This window comes from Symphalangus syndactylus, chromosome 9 (assembly GCF_028878055.3).
Source record: "Symphalangus syndactylus isolate Jambi chromosome 9, NHGRI_mSymSyn1-v2.1_pri, whole genome shotgun sequence".
NCBI classification, from domain to species: domain Eukaryota; kingdom Metazoa; phylum Chordata; class Mammalia; order Primates; family Hylobatidae; genus Symphalangus; species Symphalangus syndactylus.
The window spans coordinates 118324381-118344713 of record NC_072431.2 but is presented as its reverse complement, the minus strand read 5'-3'; the positions used below and the strand labels follow the sequence as shown (position 1 = coordinate 118344713).

At 35.8% G+C, this 20333-nt stretch overlaps 2 protein-coding genes across 2 annotated transcripts; both read right to left on the bottom strand.

Annotated features, from left to right (window-relative positions):
- Nucleotides 1–250: 250 nt before the first annotated feature.
- LOC129490329 (interferon alpha-1/13-like) lies at nt 251–979 on the bottom strand. The gene has a single exon (XM_055294091.2). It carries the CDS (start codon nt 919–921, stop codon nt 352–354), a length of 570 nt encoding a protein of 189 aa, XP_055150066.1. The 5' UTR covers nt 922–979; the 3' UTR covers nt 251–351.
- Nucleotides 980–12696: 11717 nt separating this feature from the next.
- LOC129490339 (interferon alpha-2) lies at nt 12697–14055 on the bottom strand. The gene has a single exon (XM_055294101.2). It carries the CDS (start codon nt 13770–13772, stop codon nt 13206–13208), a length of 567 nt encoding a protein of 188 aa, XP_055150076.1. The 5' UTR covers nt 13773–14055; the 3' UTR covers nt 12697–13205.
- Nucleotides 14056–20333: the final 6278 nt, after the last annotated feature.

Genomic DNA, 20333 nt, shown 5'->3' with positions numbered 1-20333 from the left:
CCTTTATTCTCTAATCAGGTTGCACAGTCAGGCTAGGAATTTCTTATTAAAGAATGAACACATACAAGAAGTTCCTATAGTAAAAGTTTAATGAAAAACAATATAATGAATTGAGTAGATATAAGGAAAATGTTTTATTGCACTAACCACAGTGTAAAGATGCACATGATGTTATATGAATAAAAATAATTTAAATCTTATAAATAGTTAAATAAATATTTAAATAGATAAATCAATTTAGCAGCACGGTCATAGTTATAGCAGAAGTGAGAGTCTTTGAAATGGCCGAATTCATGAAAGCGTGAGCTGGTATATGAGTCAATAGGAATTGTTTTCATGTTGGACCAGGTGTTATTCCTTCCTCCTTAATCTTTCTTGCAGGTTTGGTGATAAAGAGAGGGATCTCATGATTTCTGCTCTGACAACCTCCCAGGCACAAGGGCTGTATTTCTTCTCTGTCAGATAGAGAGTGATTCTTCGGAAGTATTTCTTCACAGCCAAGCTGGAGTCCGCATTCATCAGGGGAGTTTCTCCCACCCTCTCCTCCTGCATCACACAGGCTTCCAAGTCATTCAGCTGCTGGTAGAGTTCAGTGCAGAATTTGTCTAGGAGGTCCTCATCCCAAGCAGCAGATGAATCTTTTGTGGTAAAGAGGTTGAAGATCTGCTGGATCAGTTCGTGGACGACAGAGATGGCTGGAGCCTTCTGGAACTGGTTGCCATCAAACTCCTCCTGAGGAAATCCAAAGTCATGTCTGTCCTTCAGGCAGGGGAAAGGAGAGATTCTTCCCATTTGTGCCAGGAGCATCAAGGTCCTCCTGTTATCCAGGCTGTGGGTCTCAGGCAGATCACAGCCCAGAAAGCAGCTTGACTTGCAGCTGAGCACCACCAGGGCCATCAGTAAAGCAAAGGGCGAGGCCATCGTAGATATTGCAGATGCTTCTGAGCTTTCTGAGATGGGTGACTCTGAACCTTGGGCTCTAGGTTCTCTGAAGGCTTTGCTTCCTGCAAATGCCTTAAATAGGGAACGTACTGATTTCCACTTTCTTAATGCTTCTGGGCCACTTTCCATTTCTGTTTTTGCTTTCCTTCTTGAACTCTTTACATGAGTTTAGAGCCATGTTTCTCAAATGTTTTGTTTTTCATTATTGTCTTCCCCATCTTGTTCCCAGAGACTTTTTAGATATTTTTTCCTAATTGAACCCACCGTGAAAACTCAATAACACAGATATAATATGTATCTATTTGTTTACTATATGTGTATCTCTATACTCAAAAAGTACGAAGTTTAATCATTTTATTCAATGCAAGTTTAAAAATAACCAAATGAAAATTTTAAGCTAAAAGTTAAATTTAAACTCTATTCAAATTTAATTTAACTTTATAACTAAATTTGCTTATGGACTTCAATATAATTTATTTACTGATATAAATTGTAATGTATTAAATTACACAAGAAATGTAACAAATTATAAACATATCTAATGTTTCTAGATAAACATTTTACATGTAAGTAATGAATGCTTACAAATTATTTGAAACTGATAGACTTAAAAATTCAAAATATTTTTATCATTTATTTTTATTTTACTTAACTTTTAATTTTGTTGCATGTGAGAAAATTTTTAACTTCACTAGCTGCTAGATACTCACCTAGAGATTGTCAAGAATTTTTTCTTCAATCCTTGAGCTAAATATTGATGTGTTGAACAACTTCGGTAGAATTATTAAAATATAAATTATTTATATTTCATTTCAAAGCCCACAACACATGGTGTTAAACCATGAGAAACCACCCCATGATCCAATCACCTCCCACCAGGCCCCGCCTCCTACACTGGGGATTACAGGTCCATGTGAGATTTGGATGGGGATGCTGACCCAAACCGTATCAATAGGGGAGAGAGACCAATTGGTGCTCAGCTCAAAAATCAGCAAAGACAGCCTGGGGTTTATACCCAACAAGCAGAATGAGGGGTCAGATAGAAAATCACTAAAAGGAGACATCAAAGGCAGGGGTATCCTTCCTAAGCTGAACATAATTCTTTCTAAAGGCAAGCCAGTGTAATTATATATTGAGTGTGTGGGATGAACAATTTGATCATATATCAAGGGTAAATCAGCTATCAAGCATGGAGGGATTCTCATAAAACTGACTTAGTAAGATTCCTGCTACCACTGGATTTGGCAGACCTAAGAATGGACCCAAAGGCACGAGCTAGTCAACAGGAGAGTTTGGAGGAGACTGACTGAAGTTTGGCAAAGGACAGAGTCGTTGTCAGAAACTTAAAGGGTAAGAGACAGAACTATCTGCTAAACAGTTACAAGGGAGATTAAATTTTATGTCTTTTGAAAACAATACCATTTAATGAAAGATTTTAATCAATGAAATATATATTTTTAAAATTTTAATCAGTAATGTTAAGAATTTTGGAAGCCTATTCATTATTATCTTGTATTTCGAAACAATTCTAGACCTGTAGAGTTTTGCAAAGATAGTACAGGGAGTTCTCTTCCCTTCACTCAGCTTGTCCTAATGTTAACAACTTACATAGCCATGAAACAATGATCAAAACTAAGAAATTAAAAGTGGTGCACTAATATTTGCTAAACTTGGCCAGTCGCTGGTGGCTCACACCTGTAATCCCAGCACTTTTGGCGGCCGAGGCAGGTGGATCAGGAGGTCAAGAGATCGACACCATCCTGGCCAACACTGTGAAACCTTGTCTCTACTAAAAATACAAAAATTAGCTGGGCATGTTGGCTCACGCCTGTTGTCCCAGCTACTTGGAGGCTGAGGCAGGAGGATCACTTGAACCCGGGAGGCGAAGGTTGCAGTGAGCCGAGATTGCGCCACTGACCTCCAGCCTGGGCAGCAGTGTGAGAGTCCATCTCAGAAAAAAAAAAAAAAAAGAAAAGAAAAGAAAAAAGAAAAAACAAACAAAGAAAAAATTTGCTAAACTTCTGGCTTCATTGTGATTTCCTTAACTTTTTGACTGATGTCCTTTTTCTGATTTAAGATTCCTTCCAGGGTCCCATATTACATTTCATTGTCACATCTCTTTATTCTCTCATCTATAACATGAGCTGAGTCTTTCCTGACTTTCATGACCTGAAGACTATTAAAGAATATTGGTCAGTTACTTTGTAGGATGTTCCTCAATTTGGATGTGTGGAATTTTCTCATGGTTGCATTATAGATTTAATGGATGAATACAATGGAGTACATGCTCATTACATCGAATAATATAGGAAGCATACAATATCAATAGCTTATTGCTGCTGATATTAAATTAATCACTTGGTTAAGTTGTTGTCTGCCAGGTTTCTCCTATGTAGAATTACTATTTTTCCCTTTCCATACTGCATGTGTCAGAAACATGTCACGAATATGAGACCACATTAAAGGGAGGATAATTAAGTTCTACCACATAGAGAACAATGTATCCAAGAATTTGTTGATATATATGAAAACATCACAGTAATTTAAAAATCTTTTGGAGGGAGATACATTGAGGATATGCGGTCATCCTCAATTCCTTCAAAGTTTTGCTCACTTGTTTTATGATTTACCTGTGAATCTTGCCTATTGCAATTATTTTTCTGTGATATTCCATTTTTCTCATTCTTTCTATATTTATTATTTGAAATGTTTCTGAAAGAGTTGGCCCTCCTATCCAATTTATGATTATCCACCTGCTCATTTACTTATATCAGTATGAACTCATGGATATTTATTCTATTATTTGGGTTATAATCAAATACTATCACTATTTTGTTGCTCTACTTGTCCCAGCTTTGGCTATTGGAAGCTCATTCAGGTTGACTCCTGTGTGTTTTTGATGTGCACCTATAGTTTTTGTTTCTGGGCCCTTCCCTATCTTCTGTTACCACAAGATACTCCAGAGTATCCTGGTATTTCCATGCCCTATACCTGGAGTCAGTTATTTCTCACAGAAGTCCTCATGCATATTATTGGACATTGGTTAAATGCCAGTTTAGCTGAGCAAATAATAAATACTAAAAAATGAGAATATATCAATTTTTCAAAATTCTAATCCAGCATAATAAGGTTTATTCTAGCCTTACCATTTTGATTATTTGAAACTTCTTTTCCGAATTCTGAGATATCTGGCTTATATTATCCACAAGATTTTACTTATTTATTTAACCCTAGTAATTCATGTAAAGCACTTCCAGAACAACTAACCAGAATCCGTGTGAGAAACCAATCTACCACCTAAAGCGTAGTACCTATGTACAGCTCTTTCGTCTTCAGCCTTACACTCTGTAGTCACTAAATGGTTGGACAGAATATTTGTCATTTTCAAAAGGCTTATGTCATATATTCATCACATTATTTTTTCATAGTCTCCATTCAACCTTGGTTTCTGTTGCCAATGTGGTTGATTTTTAAAAAATATACATACAGTACAATTTACATCTTTTGTTGACTAGTTCCTCAGGTTTTAACCAATGAACGGAGGCACAGCTTATCTATCTTTACTTGAAGTTTTCTTGTAAGTTTAAAGCTGAACAAAACTTTCCACCAATTTATACCATGACAGTGCCTAAGCATGCAGGATCTGACGTTTCTCCTTTAGGTCGTTGTTAGTTGCATTGATGACCCTCTTGAGGTCAGTCTACTGTTTTAATTACCAACAAATATACGTCAACTCTCACATATTCCCCAATTTGGAATTCTTGTTGTTCTCCCAGATGATGGAGCCCTCTGAAGGTCTTGTAGAGTATTCTGTGAAGAAGGTGGATTAGAAAACACCAGAACTCAGTCTCCCCATCTAGATAACAGTTGCAATGGCAAAATCTACCTGATATAACTATTTTGGAACTCTGGAATATGTTTCAGGCTTGGAACTTCCAGGGGAAGTCTTGGATATTAAATTGTGATTAATTTCAGTCAATTTTAGTTTTAATCACATTAGTATCAACAGATCCTCTATAGTTTTCCACCCCTAGTCAGCTGTGCCCATGTTCCAAGAGCAGCTTTCACTGAGCTGATGGGAGCCAGTGTTGGCAAAAAGCATGCTTTCTCCAAATATCAGGGACCTGTGGCCTGTTTTCTGGTTGCTATTTTTGATCCCCTTTGTGGCAAGGCCCACCCTCTCCAGCTGAAGTGACTTCTAAGGTATGAAACAGCCAGCACCTTCCCCATCTCCCCCTTTATTTTTTTCCCCTTTTTGGCAACCAGGCATTAAAAACTAGGACATTCAAGGTGAAAGTTAGAGAGTGACTGCACATGCCTAGGGAAAGGTGCAGACTCAGAAACACCCTTCTTTAAAAAATGCTAGAATTTACTAGTCAGTTTATCCGAGTCAATATACAAAAATCAATAATATTTCTTTATATGCGCAACGAACAATCAGAAATTTAATCTTTAGAATATCATTTACAACATTATGAAGCATTTAAAATACTTAGAAACAAATTTATAGGAAGACACGTACATTGAAAAGTATAAAATATTGCTGACAGAAAATAGATAAGACCTAAACAAATGGAGAGATATATTGAGCTAATGGATTAAAAGACTCAGTAATGTTAAGATATCAGTTGTAGTCACATTGATCTACAGATTCAATGCAGTGTCAGTCAAAATTTCACCACTTTTTTCTGTAGAAATTGACAAACAGATTCTAATACTTATGTGGAAATGCAAAGGAACAAAAATAACCAAAATAACTCGAAAAGGAAGAAAAATGTTGGAGATTTATAATCTCTAATTTCAAGACTTATATTACTAAAGTAATCAAGACAGTGAAGTATTAAAGAGAAACAAATGTATCAGTGAAAGAGACAATAGTTTGCACAAATAGAACATACATATACTGTTTATTGATTCTCAACGCAAGCACAAAAAACATTCAATTTTTTTCAAATTTTATTATTATTATACTTTAAGTTTTAGGGTACATGTGCACAACGTGCAGATTTGTTACATATGTATACATGTGCCATGTTGGTGTGCTGCACCCATTAACTCGTCATTTAGCATTAGGTATATCTTGTAATGCTATCCCTCCCCCCTCCCCCACTCCACAACAGTCCCCAGTGTGTGATGTTCCCTTTCCTGTGTCCATGTGTTCTCATTGTTCAATTCCCACCTATGAGTGAGAACATGCGGCGTTTGGTTTTATGTCCTTGCAATATTTTGCTGAGAATGATGTTTTCCAGTTTCATCCATGTCCCTACAAAGGACATGAACTCATGATTTTTTATGGCTGCATAGTATTCCATGGTGTATATGTGCCACATTTTCTTAATCCAGTCTATCATTGTTGGACATTTAGGTTGCTTCCAAGTCTTTGCTATTGTGAATAGTGCCGCTAAAACATACGTATGCATGTGTCTTTATAGCAGCATGATTTATAATCCTTTGGGTGTATATCCAGTAATGGGATGGCTGGGTCAAATGGTATTTCTAGTTCTAGATCCCTGAGGAATCGCCACACTGACTTCCACAATGGTTGAACTAGTTTACAGTCCCACCAACAGTGTAAAAGTGTTCCTATTTCTCCACATCCTCTCCAGCACCTGTTGTTTCCTGACCTTTTAATGATCGCCATTCTAACTGGTGTGAGATGGTATCTCATTGTGGTTTTGATTTGCATTTCTCTGATGGCCAGTGATGACGAGCATTTTCTCATGTGTTTTTTGGCTGCATAAATGTCTTCTTTTGAGAAGTGTCTGTTCATATCCTTCACCCACTTTTTGATGGGGTTGTTTGTTTTTTTCTTGTAAATTTGTTTGAATTCATTGTAGATTCTGGATATTAGCCCTTTGTCAGATGAGTAGGTTGCAAAAATTTTCTCCCATTTTGTAGGTTGCCTGTTCACTCTGATGGTAGTTTCTTTTGCTGTGCAGAAGCTGTTTAGTTTAATTAGATCCCAGTTGTCAATTTTGGCTTTTGTTGCCATTGCTTTTGGTGTTTTAGACATGAAGTCCTTGCCCAAAGCATTCAATTTTTAAAAAGAAAAATTGAATAAACAAATAGTGCTGTGATACACATCTCTATAAAAATGACAAATCTTGACCCATATTTTATAGAATATACAAAACTTAAACTTTGAAATGGGCTCATTCCAGTATTTGGGTCAGTTGTTTCCAGGAAATTTCCTCTTTTTAGCTCTGAAGAAAAAGCTGGTGGAAGGAGACAGATTTATACATAGAACAGACTTGGCCACTGTCTCTGGTCTTGGCAGGTAGGTGGCTCTCTCACAGTGTGAAGTTACCCTTGATACCCCAAAACCCAAAGAGATCAGGGAACTCAAGGCAAAGAAGAGCAGAGCTCCACATCTGAGAGAAACTACCCATGACTCTTGGAGCTCCATAAGGAAGACAGAACACCCCATGTAGTGGAGGGTCTGTGGCACTCTTTTTGCACACTTCAAGGGGTCCTAGGTTTTTTTCAAGTGTCCCCTACACTCGATTTGTGGTATCCAGAACTTTGATGTTTCTGCCTAGTAATTTTCTGTCCACTGACCACCAAATTGAGGAGGCAGGGGCTTGAATGGTAACATGTCGATGATAAAAGAGACCTAGATAGAAAATTGAAGGTGGCAGAAGGAAGGAAGTGCAGAAATAAATGGAAGAACAAGTCTTAGGGGAGCCAGTTTGGGAAGATCTTAAGCTTTCCAAAAAGGCCATTGAAGTTTCATATTTCTTTTCAGCAAAAATTATGCCAACAAGAAGGGAGGCAAACAGAGGGATCAAACATATAATTAAAAAGAGGTTTAGGTCTACTGAAGAAACTTCCCACAGGGGAAACAGGATCCCATTTTAAATTTCTTATCAGATTTCAGCAAGAATAAACAGCCAATATTTCTAGCTTTTGAAATTGTTTTTTTTTTCCTTTTCTCTTTTAAAACAAAGGTATCTACCAAGTGACTCCAAACAGAAGCCAATTAAGTCTTTTATGATTAACCAAGGATGCATAAGACATCTTCAAAGAAATGCAAAGATGCAACCCTCTCAGAATTCAGTTGATGACATGTAAGCTTTCATGGGATCCCCCAGCATTTTTTTTGGCCACCTGCACATGCTGAAGTGTGTTGTATAGGCAGCAAGCCAAGCCAGGTTCTCTTGACACAATATGAGACAAACAGGGACACAATAGCTGTCTATGGAAGGGAAAAGATTAATGACAAATGGGTACTTTAAATCAAAATTACACAGGAATCACAATCCAAGCAAATAATTTTCTCCCGCTATCCTGAATTTGGAAAAAAAAAAAAAGAGAAATTTTTGCCTTTCATTCTTGAGCAGGCACTATAGGCAGAGATCCAGGAGAACAGACCTTGATACAAATTCTTAACTTTCTTTGCCAATTTTTTGCCAGCTGTCCCAGGACCTCATCGGTAGGTGGGTCAGTTGCTTCAGCCATCCCATCCTCATCACCAGGACTATAGGGGCAGAAATGGTGTGATCTCTTTCCTTCCCATCAAAAGGGTCATAGCTGACACCCCTTTAACAAAAGACAGGTTAACAAGAGAAAAGCAAAGCATGTTTATTTAATTATAGTTTTACGTGACGCGGGAGCCTTCAGAATGAAGACCCAGAGTTACATAAAAAAATTCATTGTAATGCTTAAGTTCAATGAAGAATGGACACACAGCTTTGTAAAAAATGTGATTAGACAAAAAGGGCATCATCTAATGCTAATAGACTGAGTGGGGAAACCCAGCAAGGCCTTTGTGGTCAGATTCTTCTTGACCTCTCCATGCAGCATTCCTTCCTCCCTGGCATGGGACAGAGCTCCTTTTGCAATGGAGGTCTTATAACCTACAATTGAACAAGATAGTTCAGAGAATTTCTTTAGAGCCAGTTCTTACACAGAAAAGTAAAAGTAGTACTTTTGGGTTTTATGGCTTACTTTGGTAAAAAGGAGCCTTGGGAAAGGGGGTTTCTAGTTTTTATGGCTAACCTCTAGAGAACGAGGAGTAAGAAACAGGAGAGGAAAAAAAGATCAGAGAGAAAATTTGCTTCTGAGGCTGCTTCTGAGACCATCACTTTTGAGTATTGTTTTTTTCTGAGCCCCAACAAAAGTAAAGAATGGGATTCAAGAAAACAGGGGAAGAAGGAGGGAATTCTGCTAGGTATCAGAATCAGCCAGTATATATTATGTATATTTTACTTTAGTTTAGGGAAACAAATGGAATATATTACGAAATATATTACATATATTTCATAAGCTACCATTTCCTGACTAAATAAACAAATCAAACTTACCTTCGATGTGAAGGGTGACTATTTTTCAGTTTTCTCCAGAATGCTTCCAAGAATTCTATTTTTTAGACTGTCACGTTCTCAAAGGTAGTAGTTACTGAGTTTGAGGAGAGTGTTCAATATTCTGATATATATGTATAAAATAAGAAAATAACCATATATCCATAAAATAAGAAAATGATAGCCATATGTGTGTATGTATATATCAATTTCTAGATATTCATGTATAGATATATGATGTTGACTGTGTAGCTTGAGGAAAAGATTCAAGAGACCCCTCTGCAGTTGCAGGCTCTCCCTCCCTGCTACCTCAGCAATTCACACACACTCCCTGGGAAATACGTCCATGAAAACATGGTACCAATTACAGGAATGCCTCTCAAATTCTACCAAAATTGACACATTTGAATAAACAGACTTCACCAGGTCTCAGAGAATAATAATAATAATATTGTTTTATATTTCTTATCTTCTGTAGGATTTTTCCCTTTTGCTAACTAGGTACAGTTTTTACTGCTGAGTTGAGGAGCTGTCAAGATTACTATCTAAAGTTACAGTAAGAAAATGTTGATTTGTTAAAGTTTGAACTGACATTAGGAATGAATCTGTGAAACTAAGATTGCACTGTCAAGAGTTTAATGCACTAAGAAACATGATATTTTTGTGAATAGTATTAAGTTCCAATCCAAACTGGCAGTTCTGTGTATCCCCAAGAGTCCCAATATATGTGGGAGGGGTGATCCTAGGGAGCGTAAACTGGTCTACACAGTAGGCTGTGGGCAGGGAATACATGTTTCTCTGTCCCTATAACCGGAAATCCCAAAGAGTCCATGCCCTGACTGCAGCCAGAAACTCATTCTCTTTGTAATAGACCAAGGGTAAGGAAATATGCTTATGACAGCATGAGTATCTCTTCTGGCCAAGAAGTAGCCTTTTTGCAGCATGTGGATAAATCCCCAGAGCTGGTAGAATTTCTTCATGGATCAGCAACCTGCCCTCCAGTTTTGGTTGCTGCCCTTATCACACTTGGCCTCAGGGGACTGTCTTCCCCTGAGAGTTTTGCAGGAGCCTACATATAAACTGAATTCTGCTTTCTCTTTCCTTTTTGCTAAGCTACTATTGTGTCATATTTAATGGAAATTCTAGAAAACTCCTTTTGCATGTGTTTCTGTAAAACCTAGAAATTTTATTTCACTTCTGCTTTCTCCTTGTGGCATTCTGCTCTTTAAGGAAGCAATATGAAGCCAGAACCACAATAGAACAGAAAGCTGCTCTGTGTGAATGGGCAGGAAAGTCAAGGGAATGAATGACCAGGGTCCCATGGGAAATCCACCTCGGAGAGCAAGGAAGCCCTGGTGATATGGAAATGCCTCCTGCAATGCTGAGAGCCAGGGAGGGAATGTGTCAGGTGCCTAAATCAGTAAATAAACATCACATGTCTTCTGCACGTCAATCTATATGCTTATTCTCCTGTCAGGTATTTATACAAGCCAGCATTCCCTGACTGAATATAAATAGGACATTTCTTTGAAATGAGGAGTGAGCATTTTTCAACCATTCTACAGTTGCTGACAGAATCTAGTTTTTTTAGGCCGCTTCCTTTGGCAGTGACTTACAGAAATTTAGGGCACAGGTCCTAAGAATTTTATAGAAAGATAAATATTATCCTCATCTACAGCTGTATGAAGAAAATAGGGAAATACCTATCATATTTTAACTTCTTACTAGATAGAAGTCACAGTGGTAGGTGCTTTAAAATGCATGTTTTTTCTAATATTCACAACTACATAAATATTTTAAACCTAATTTTTATGAGAAAAGTGAGGCTCAGTGAGATTAAGTGGATTGATCAACATCACACATACATCCAAGCAGAATGAAATTTAAACGTTACAGTCTTTAATGCAAATTATGAGTGATTTTGTCGGTTTTGTTTTCTGGATTTCTATTACAATTGCTAAATCTCCTTGTACTCGTGAATTATACACAACTCTTTGGTACTTTCTGAATTTCCATGGTTCGGGTTGTATTTTTAGCTGGTTTGACTAATTTTTTTCTTTCCCTTAAGTATTGAGGAAGAGATTCTCTGATCCAGTTTCCCAATTTAATTTGTGAAGGACGTTTGTCAGTTTATATGTTTATGGTAATTTAGTTATTTTTGTATTCATGTAAGATTGTAATATTCATAAAATCAGGAAAAATTACCAAGGAGTATTATAAAAGATTTCTTATCGTATCTGGCTCTACCAGAGAATTGCAGTCAAATTGTAGTAAACTAGCATGACAATGGCGCAAGTTAAGTAACTTAATTAAAGCCAGTAATTGCGGTAACCATTATATTATCAATATTAATTGAATATTTTGATGAAAGATTGAATTAGTTATCTATTCCTGCCTAAATAATTAACAAAACTAGGCATCTTACTGATAGTCACAGTAGTATTAATTAAAACTGATAAATTACTATTGTAATTAAATATGCCATGACTTAAAATAAATATATGAAATATATTAATGTCATTTGCCAGTACCTCAATTACACGAAACCTATTCAGAAAAATATACATTGCAAAAAAGGAAAAACTATGCACAGAAAAAATAACCCACATCCTTTTCTAATCCCATTTTATTTCTTTCTCCACTTCAGTTCACTAACTTATCTTATTTAAACTTCCTCCAATATGGCTTCTGTGTATTAATTTTACCCAATCAATTCTCACTAAGGGTGCCAATGCCGTCTATTTCCCAATTAGTAGGCAGTTTCAAGCCACACCTTGGGCAAATCCACTGAATCCTCTTCTCGGCACATTTATTTCCTTTTGTTTCTTTCTTATTTTAAGATGGGGTCACTCTCCCTCTGTCTCCCGGGCTGGACTGCAGTGTTGTGATCATGGCTCACTGCAGCCTTGAACTTCTGGGCTCAAGCATTTATCGTCCTAAATACACTTTCATTATCTTTCTCTGCTGTTGCCTTCTAATGTGCAGCCATTCCTTTGTGGCTGTGGATGTTTCCTTTGCGGCTTTTCTCTCCCCTCCCTTTAAAAGTGAAAGTTCCTCAGAATCATGTTTAAACTTTTTCCCTCTCTACACTCTCTCCCGACACTATGACCTTCATTTCTTGGCTTTCTCTTATCACATATAAACCCCCAGCAATCGCATTCCTTGCAAATTGCAAACTTATATATCTAACTGGCAATGGACATTTTCTAATAGATGTACACTAGTCAATTTAAAGAGAATATCTCTGTCTTATTTTTATTTCCTCACATGCCTCAATCTACCTTCTGCAGAGAGAAATCATCGGTTGTTCCTTCTTCTCTTCATACCATTTACCATAACTGATAATTAAGTATGATTACCATTTTTAGGTTTTTTCATACAAAAATCAAATACACAAGAGAGCAGAATTGTATTTGTTAGGTTCACCTTGTTATCTTGAGTATAACATACAACCTGGTTTACAGAAAGTTTATTTTTACTTATATCTTGAATATAATATTGATGGATAAATGAAGTGTACCAGTTATTCTTTAATCAGGTTGCACAATTAGGCTTGGAATTTCATTTTAAAGAATAAACAAGTACAAAAAGTTTCCATAGCAAAAGTTCAATGAACAACACAAAATAAATTTACCAAATACAAAGAACATATTTTATTATATTAACCACTGTGCAAAGGTGCACATGACATAATATGAACAAAAATAAGTTGTTTTATAAATAGTTAAATAAATAATATTTTAAAAATATTTAAATAGATAATAGATCAGTCGCCATGGTCATCTGTAAGGGACTAGTGCCTTAAGAGCTGAATACAATGTTGATTAATACACCTAAAAACATTTGAAAAGATTTAAATTGTGTCATGGTCATAGCAGAAACATGAGTCTTTGAAATGGCAGATCATAAAAAGGTGAGCTGGCATATGAATCAATGAAAATCATTTCCATGTTGAACCAGTTTTCATTCCTTCCTCCTTAATCTTTCTTGCAAGTTTGTTGATAAAGAGAGGGATCTCATGATTTCTGCTCTGACAACCTCCCAGGCACAAGGGCTGTATTTCTTCTCTTTCAGATAGAGAGTGATTCTTTGGAAGTATTTCCTCACAGCCAGAATGGAGTCCTCCTTCATCAGGGGAGTCTCTGTCACCCCTACCTCCTGCATCACACAGGCTTCCAGGTCATTCAGCTGCTGGTAGAGTTCAGTGTAGAATTTGTCTAGGAGGGTCTCATCCCAAGCAGCAGATGAGTCCTTTGTGCTGAAGAGATTGAAGGTCTGCTGGATCATCTCATGGAGGACAGGGATGGTTTGAGCCTTTTGGAACTGGTTGCCAAACTCCTCCTGGGGAAATCCAAAGTCATGTCTGTCCTTCAAGCAGGAGAAAGGAGAGATTCTCCTCATTTGTGCCAGGAGCATCAAGGTCCTGCTGTTACCCATGCTGTGGGTTTGAGGCAGATCACAGCCCAGAGAGCAGCTTGACTTGCAGCTGAGCACCAGGAGGGCCACCAGTAAAGCAAAGGTCAAGGCCATTGTAGATGTTGCAGATGCTGCTAGACTGGTTGAAATGGGTGAGCCTAAACCTTAGGCTCCAGGTTCTCTGAAGACCTTGCTTTGTGCCTAGCCTTAAATAGGGAACATACTCGTTTACATTTTCCAAATGCCCCTGTGTTACTTTCTACTTCTCTTTTTGCTTTCTTTATGCACTCTTTACATGGGTTTTAAGCTGTTTTTCTCACCACATTTTTTTCATTATTGTTTCCTTCCTCTTTTACCCCAGAGCCTTTTTAGAAACCTTTTTCTGATTGAATCTCCTATTATATTTTAATGACATATATACTGTGTATCTATTTACATATCCTATGTATATCTCTATTCTATACATTAAATTAAAAAGTATAAAGTTAATGTTTTTTATTATTGCAAAGAATGATAAAAATTAAATTAAAAGGCTATTGACATTTTACTTAACTTGATAACTATATTTTTAGAGCAACTTTTTTGAAAATAGATTTTTGTGGGTACATAAGAGGCATCTGTGTTTATGGGATAAGTGAAATATTTTTATATAGGCAGACAATTCATAATAATCACAGCAGGGTGAATGGAGTATCCAATGCTTCAAACATTTATCATTTCTCTCTGCTACATACATCCCATTTATACTATTTTAGTTATTTTATAATACATAATAAATTACCATTAACTGTAGTCATCCTATTGTGCTATCAAATACTGAATCATATTCATTTTTTCTAACTATATTTTTGTGCCCATTAACCATCTCCATTTTCCCCCATATGATCCAGCAATCCCACTACTGAGTATTTATCCAAAGGAAATGAAATCAGTATGTCAACAAAATATTTACACTCCCATGTTTATTGCAGCACTATTCACAATAGCTAAGATTTGGAAGCAACTTAGGTGTCTAACAGATGAATGGATGAAGAAAATATGGCACTTATACACAATGGAGTACTACTTAGCCATAAAAAAGAATGAGATCCTGTCATTTGCAACAACATGGATGGAGCTGGAGGACATTATGTTCATTGAACAACATTAAACCCATTGATGTGCACATACCTAATCACACTTGAATCTCTAGGACAAATTCCACTTGGTCATGATGAATGATTGTTTTAATGTGTTCTTGAATTCAGTTTGCTAATTTGTTGTTGACGATTTCTGCATCAACGTTCATCAGAGATATTGGCCTATAGCTTTCTTTCTTTTTAATGTGTCTTTCTCTGGTTTTATTATGAGAGTAATACTGGCCTCATAGAATACATTTGGAAAGATTCTGTCCACCTGTATTTTTTTAAATAATTTGAGTTGAATTGGTATTAGTTTTTTAAATATTTGGCAAAATTCATCAGTGAAGCCACCAGATCCTGTGTTCTTTTCTGGGAGACTTTTTATTATGGCTTCCATCTCATTACTTGTTATTGGTCTGTTCACATTTTGTATTTCTTCATGGTTCCATTGTTACATGGTTCCATGAAGAAATACAAAAACCATGAAGAAATACAAGAAACAATTCTTGTATTTCTTCTAGAACCATTCTTGTATTTCTTCGTGGAACCATATAACAATGGAACCATGAAGAAATACAAAAACCATGAAGAAATACAAGAAACAATTCTTGTATTTCTTCTAGAACCATTCTTGTATTTCTTCATGGAACTGTGAAAAAATACAAAACCTGAACAGACCAATATGTTGTATGTTTCTAGGAATCATCTATTTTGTTCGGGTTTTCCAATTTATTGGCATATAGTTTCATGGTATCCTCTAATGATCCTTTAATTTTTTGTGGTATTGGTTGTGATGTCTCCTTTTTTATCTCAGATTTTATTTATTTGGGACTTCTTTTTTTCTTAGTCTGTGGTGAGGGAAAACGTTTGATATTATTTCACTTTTTTTCTAAATTTTAAGATTTGTTTTGTGACCTAGCATTTTGTATATCCTTGAGAATTATCCATGTGCTGAGGAGAAGAATGTGTATTCTACAGCTGTTGGATCAAATGTTCTGTAAATATCTATTTGGTCCATTTGGCCTATGGTGCAGATGAAATTTGATGTCTGTTAATTTTCTGTCTGGATGATCTGTCCAGTGCTGAAAGTGGGGTGTTAAAGTCTCCAGTTATTATTGTATAGGGGTCTATCTCTCTCTTTGGCTCTAATAATATTTGCTTTATATACCTGAGTGCTCCAGTATTGGGTGAATATATATTTAGAATTGTTATATGCTCTTGCTAAATGGACCCCTTTATCACTGTATAATGACCTTCTTTCTCCCTTTTCATAGTTTTTGTCTTGCAGTCTATTTTGTCTGATATAAATGTAGCTTCTGTTTCTTTTTGTTTGTTTCCATAGGCATAGAATATTTTTCCATCCCTTTACTTTCAGTCTATATGTGTCTTTATAGGTGAACCATACTTCTTGTAGGCAATAGATCATTGGATCTAAGGGTTTTTTGTTTTGTTTTGTTTTGCTTTGTTTTTTTGAGGCAGAGTCTTATTCTGTCACCTAGGCTGGTGTGCAGTGGCTCAATCGATCTTAGCTCACTGCAACCTCCACCTCCCAAGTTCAAGCAATTCTTGTGCCTCAGCCTCTCTAGTAGCTGGGACCACAGGTGTATGCCACCATGTTCGGCTAATTTTTGTATTTTTAGTAGAGACGGGGTTTTGCCATGTTGGCCAGGCTGGTCTCAAACTCCTGGGCTCAAGTGATCCACCCGGCTCAGTCTCCCAAAATGCTGGGATTATAGGTGTGAGCCACCACACACAGCTGGGTGTAATATTTTTTTTAAAAACACATTCAGCCACTCCCTGTCTTTTGATTGGAGAGCTTAGTCCATTTACATTCAATGTTATTATTTATGAGGACTTATTCCTGTCATTTTGTTGTTCATTTTCTGATTATTTGATGGCCTTCTCTTCCTTATTTTCTTCCTTTTTGTCTTTCTTTTAATGTAGGTGATTTTCTCTTGTGGTGTGTTTTAATTTCTCCTTTTTATTTTGTGTGTATTTGTTGTATGTTTTAGATTTGAGGTTACCATGAGGCTTGCATATAGTGTCTTATAACTCACTATTTTTAACTGATAACACTGATTACATAAACAAACAAACAAGCAAAAAGAAAACAAAAAATCAAACTTCATCTCTCCACTTTTAACTTTTTTTGTTTCCATTTATATCTTAACTGTATTGTCTATGTCTTGAAAAGTTATTATAGTTATTATTTTTGATTAGTTCATCTTTTCCTCTTTCTAAATATATGTCTAAATTCAAACTCTCTGATTCACACATCTCACAACAGACAACATACCATACCACCCTATCTGGGGTGTGGTAGCCCTAATTCCCCCAAATCATCAATCTTCCACCTTTCCTGCACTTGTAAAGGATGTATTAAATCCCCAGAATGTGTGTATGAACTGTAAATAGTTGTGACATCATTTTCCATCCCTCAGAAACCTAGGCTTCAAACAATTTGATGATCTTTAGGCAACATTAGTATAAAATCAGTCTATATATAGAGAGAGCAGAAAGAATCAGTTTTTTAAAATAAACCAAATAAATTGTATTATTGATTATTTTCATGATGTAATTAAACTATATTATTAAAGAATTAAAATGCTTAAAGTTCTTAAATGGGCACAGGAATTTCTATAATAGATAAACTTTCTTTTCAGAAATATACAATGCAAAAATTAACAACTTTTAGTAGTTTATCCAGTTAGTACATTTTTATTGGCTCAAACTGTTAGTCTGTCAAACACTGAGAAATGAGCATTTTTTCTACGTTCAATTCAGATTTTCCTGGGAACTTAGGTATATTTACATTTTATGTGGTATTTGACCATGAAAATTTGTTTGACTAACCCTGGTTTTTTTATTCACCTTCAGCTTTATGTTAATAAAGAGATATTAATATGATAAAACAAATGGAATATAAAGTATTTCCATATAGTGCTCACAAGACCAAATATATCTCTTTCTCATTTTACTTTTTGTACAAAATAAAACTAGTCTGATTTTGCATCCCAATGCATAGGGCCAAAAAGAAAATAAATGTATGTCTAAATGAGGTAAGAATTTAAGAAGGAAGTCAAGAGAAATTAGAAAACGTCTTGAGATAAATGAAAATAAAAAGACAACATTACAAAACTTACATGATGCAGTAAAAGCAGTACTAAGTGGAAAATGTACAGCTATAAAAGCTTACACTAAAAAGGAAGAAAGAGCTCAAATAAACTACCCAATTTTATATCTTATGTAGCTAGAAAAAGGAGTGCAAACTAAACCCAAAGCTAGCACAAGGCAGGAAATTATAAAAATTGGAGCAAAGATAAACAAAATAGAGAAAAAGTAATTTAAAAATTAGCAAAGTAATAGTTTTTGACAATTTTTAAAAATTGACAAACCCCTAACTAGATTGATTAAGAAAAAAGACAGAAGACTCAAAGAACAAAAATCAGAAACAAAAGAGGAGACATTAGAGCTGATGCTATGGAAATAAAAAAGATAAGAGACTATTAGAACAATTAAATACACATAAAATCTGCTAAGGCTGAATCATGAAGAAACAAAAAAATCTGAGCAGACCTATAACTGGTAAGGAGACTAAATCAATAAATAAAAACTTCTGAACAAAGAAAAACCCAGGGACACATGGCTTCACTGGAGAATTCTGCTGAACATTTAAAGAAAAATTTACACTAGTCTTTCTCAGCCCTTCCATAATATTGATGAGGAAAGTACTCTTTCAAACTAATTTTATGAGTCTAGCATTATCCACATATCAAAGCCAGACAAGGACATGACACAAAAACTACTAAAGACCAACATCCCTACTGAATATCGATGCAAAAGTCCTTAACAAAAAACTTGGAACTCAGATTTAATAGCACATTAGAAGGATTATGCATTATGACTAATTGGGATTTACTCCTGGTATACAAAGATGGTTCAACATATTTTTTAAAAAACCCAGTGAATGTCACACATTTCATTAACAGAACAAAGGGGGAGAAACTGTAATAGTCTCATTTGATGCTGAAAAAGCATTTCACAACATTCAAAATCCTTTCATGATAAAAACACTCAACTAGAAATAGAAGGAAATTATTTCAATGTGATAAAGACTATTATATGAAAATCCCACAGCTAACATCATATTCAGTGGTGAAAAACTAAAAACTTTTACTCTAAGTTCAGAAACAAAGCAATAATTCCACTCTCACCACTTCTATTTAATATAGTACTCGAAGTCCTAGCCAGAGGAATTGGTAAGAAAATGAAATAAAAGGCATACAAATTGGAAAGGAAGAAGTAAAATGATCTCTGTTGGCAGACAGAATGATCTTATATGTAGAAAATCCTAAAGATTACAAACACACACAGGGATACACACACATTGTTAGAACTTATAAACGAAATGAGTGAAGTTAATTAAAATGTATTTCCTGCTTCCAGCCTGTTGTGCAGGTCACAATCTCCTGACTAACCTTCCTTGCCCACACTATGAAGTGGAGCTGGAAAAACTCAGTGTGGAAGTGCAGTGGTAGTTTAAATCAGTGGGAAATCATATAGTTGATAGTTTGTGAAATGTCTTTGTCAACAGTAAATTTCCAGTTTCACAGGTTCATTACGAATATCAGATAATAATGTCTGCCTGTATAATTTGAAAATATATTCATCGTCACATTAGTCAAATAGAGAGCTCAGATGTATTTTAAGAACTTGTTAGAGAATTCTACATTGTCAACTGACAGTCAGAGGCTTTTTCATGGAAGTGTATGGATGTTGGTAGAATTTGGGAGATGTTACTGTAATCTGCACAATTTTGTATTTGAGGTCATTAATGAGGAGGTTTCTGTGCGTGTGTGTGTGTGTACATTGATTGCTCAGGCAGCTGGAAGGGACATCAATTTGCTAGGGTTTCTTGAATCATTGTTTCAGATTTCCTAGCCAATGCTTTAGTGTGCTTCGCTGTAAATTGGAGGGGAGGGTCTTAGTAATATTTTAGTAGATTTTTGTCCTTTTTCTTTTCTCCATGACTGCTTCTGGGTGGACCAGGTTAGGAGCAAGGGAAAGGCTTGGCAACTATTGAATCTCTGTTTCTTTATTTGATTGCCTTACATATTTCAATTATTATGATCCTTTCTATTCATGGAATGCTGTAGAAGATTAGGTATAATATATATATGTATATATGCACATACACAGACATACATATAGACACATGCAGGCATATAACTTATACACATATGCATAATTTTACTTACTTTTGTTCATTTTGTTACATTGTTATTTTTAGTGTGAAAAGATTGTCCTAGCTAACTCTGTGCTGTCACTTTGCCCTGAAAATCTCTGCAGCCATATCAAGAGTTATTGACTTTATGCATAGTTGAGTCTAGAACAATGCAGGAGTTAGAGCCTGAGCCCCCTCAAAGTGAAAAATCTGCATATAACTTTTGACTTTCCGAAAACTTAACTACTAATAGCCTACTGTCAACTGAAAGCCTTATCAATAACATAAACCATCAATTAACACATATTTTGTATGTTATACATAATATAT